The sequence below is a fragment of the Penaeus monodon genome, chromosome 27 (genome assembly GCF_015228065.2).
Source record: "Penaeus monodon isolate SGIC_2016 chromosome 27, NSTDA_Pmon_1, whole genome shotgun sequence".
Lineage (NCBI taxonomy): Eukaryota > Metazoa > Arthropoda > Malacostraca > Decapoda > Penaeidae > Penaeus > Penaeus monodon.
Window position 1 is genome coordinate 2,771,682 of NC_051412.1, and position 1,859 is coordinate 2,773,540.

At 37.7% G+C, this 1,859-nt stretch overlaps 2 protein-coding genes across 8 annotated transcripts in view; one reads left to right on the forward strand and one right to left on the reverse strand.

Annotated features, from left to right (window-relative positions):
* LOC119590540 (probable E3 ubiquitin-protein ligase MGRN1) overlaps positions 1 to 367 on the reverse strand; it is a 23,431-nt gene extending 23,064 nt beyond the window's left edge. For 6 of the 7 annotated variants that reach the window (XR_005230268.1, XM_037939189.1, XM_037939194.1 and 3 more), the window contains exon 1: positions 169 to 367. Coding sequence is in view for 6 of the 7 variants with exons in the window: in XM_037939189.1 (XP_037795117.1) it covers positions 169 to 256 (88 nt within the window). In the remaining variant the exon portion in view is untranslated. The remainder of the gene's footprint in view (positions 1 to 168) is intronic. The other variant, XM_037939195.1, reaches the window with a different exon arrangement.
* A 664-nt stretch (positions 368 to 1,031) lies between these two features.
* LOC119590544 (conserved oligomeric Golgi complex subunit 5-like) overlaps positions 1,032 to 1,859 on the forward strand; it is a gene marked incomplete in the record, with an annotated part of 11,598 nt that continues 10,770 nt past the window's right edge. Inside the window, 1 exon segment of the mRNA XM_037939200.1 lies at positions 1,032 to 1,162.

Below are 1,859 nucleotides of genomic sequence, written 5' to 3' on the forward strand. Positions count from 1 at the left end.
GTAACTTACTCTAACAACCGAACAACAACATATGAGATAAATGAAAACGTAACCCCCCAAAAAAACGAAGTAGAAGCAAGAGAGGAAAAACACCTTGACTGAAAATAACACCCTTTGGTTTTCTTCTCGAGAGGACTCATGACCTACACTCGCGCCCATAAAATTTACCTGATTTCGGAGGGTATCTGTAGGCGTGGTTGACCCCAATGTCCACTTCCTCCACACCAGCGTTCTGTCTACTGGTTATAGCCCCCATAACTGCCTCATCAAACGCCCCAGACGGCTCGGAAAAAGATGAAAACTGAGGGAGCGTCGCCCTTGGTCTCGCTTCCTCCCAAACAGCTGATCGTGTTTACATTAAAGTATAGACGACGGAATCTTCCCTTCAGGTTCGATGCGTCAAAGGAAATTCTGCTGTCGGGAAAGAATCGGCTACTCTAAAATGACAACAGTTATTACAGTATTTGACGTGGTTATAGAAAATTCAGACTTATTAACATGTTTATTTGAATGTAAGTAAATAATTGTAGCAACTGTAATAATCATATACACCGCACAACTTTAAGACTTTCCAGTGATATGGGAAAAAAATCGAAAAAAAACAATAATCCTATACAATAATATATATTGCTGTATCAATAATTCAAATACTTGATGATTTTAGATAATTAGGCAAACAAATAGATCACACTTACCGTCGATCCTATTTTCTTTTCCAGACTGTCATTTATCTTTTTGTTGTCTTTATGTCGCTTATATTTTGGTGATGTGACAAGAGGAACTGCGGGTGAATTAAACCTATTTGTTATTTTAATTGTTTAAAAGGAATTAAGAGGAAAGGTAAAATGGCAGGGGGGAAAATATACATGAATATGTATTTCTGTAGCGTTAGATGACGAAAATTTGACTGATCATGGTCATTATTTCAAGAAATGTGAGTCGGTCAAACAAATAACAAGTTATCTTTATTTGTTATGTTTGTTTTGTGCAAATATTGTTTTACAAACGACATAATGAAATATTCATATAGTTAAAACAGATCCACGAAAAATGTTCAGTGTCCATTCCGAATGCTGAAAGCCCAAAACGCATAAATCAGAGACAGAAATTTGACCGGCACTCTCGGCATACTCCAGTTGATACGCCAGTTAAAGTTTATTTGGTAAAGAAATTCATGAATTCATGTTTACCTCTTTTATTTATTCATAATTTGTTCTTTATCCACCAGACTTTAGCACCTCTGTCTCTTTGGTGCTCAAGTAAAAGCCATCAAAACTCTAACACAAAGGCATGTCTAGCGGAACGGCCTGGTAGGTGGGCATGCCTGAAAATTGGCAAGTGAAGGGTTGGGCATGCAACCGACTAAAGAATCAGTAATAGTTGGCTTGCCTCGGGCCGTCCTGTTGATCAGGCTTGCTCGTCTGGATCTCCCTTTGTAATCTGGTAAAATGGGACTTGTAAATCTTCCCTGCATTTTATCACCAGCTATGGAATTGGCCAAAAAATTATGATGCATTAGTAATTAGTTGAAGCTATACTACCATCATTGCGGCCATCAGTTGACACTTGCCTCATCTCTGCTGAAACTTTTGATATTACTTGACACTCGGCCACTACCGTGTCGGTGTTGATAGTACAGACAAATAATAATGCAAATGATTATATTTTGATAGTTATTGAGTTGTAAGGAATATGTAGGGGAATGCAGTACCTGGTTTTCATTGGAAGTGTGTGGAAAAGTAGCTGATTACACACTTCATGATAACAGGTTTAATGGAGAACAGAGATAAAGAGAAGGTAGATACAATTGTACATCTGATAGATATGATTATACATGTATGGGTTGGATTAAACATGTG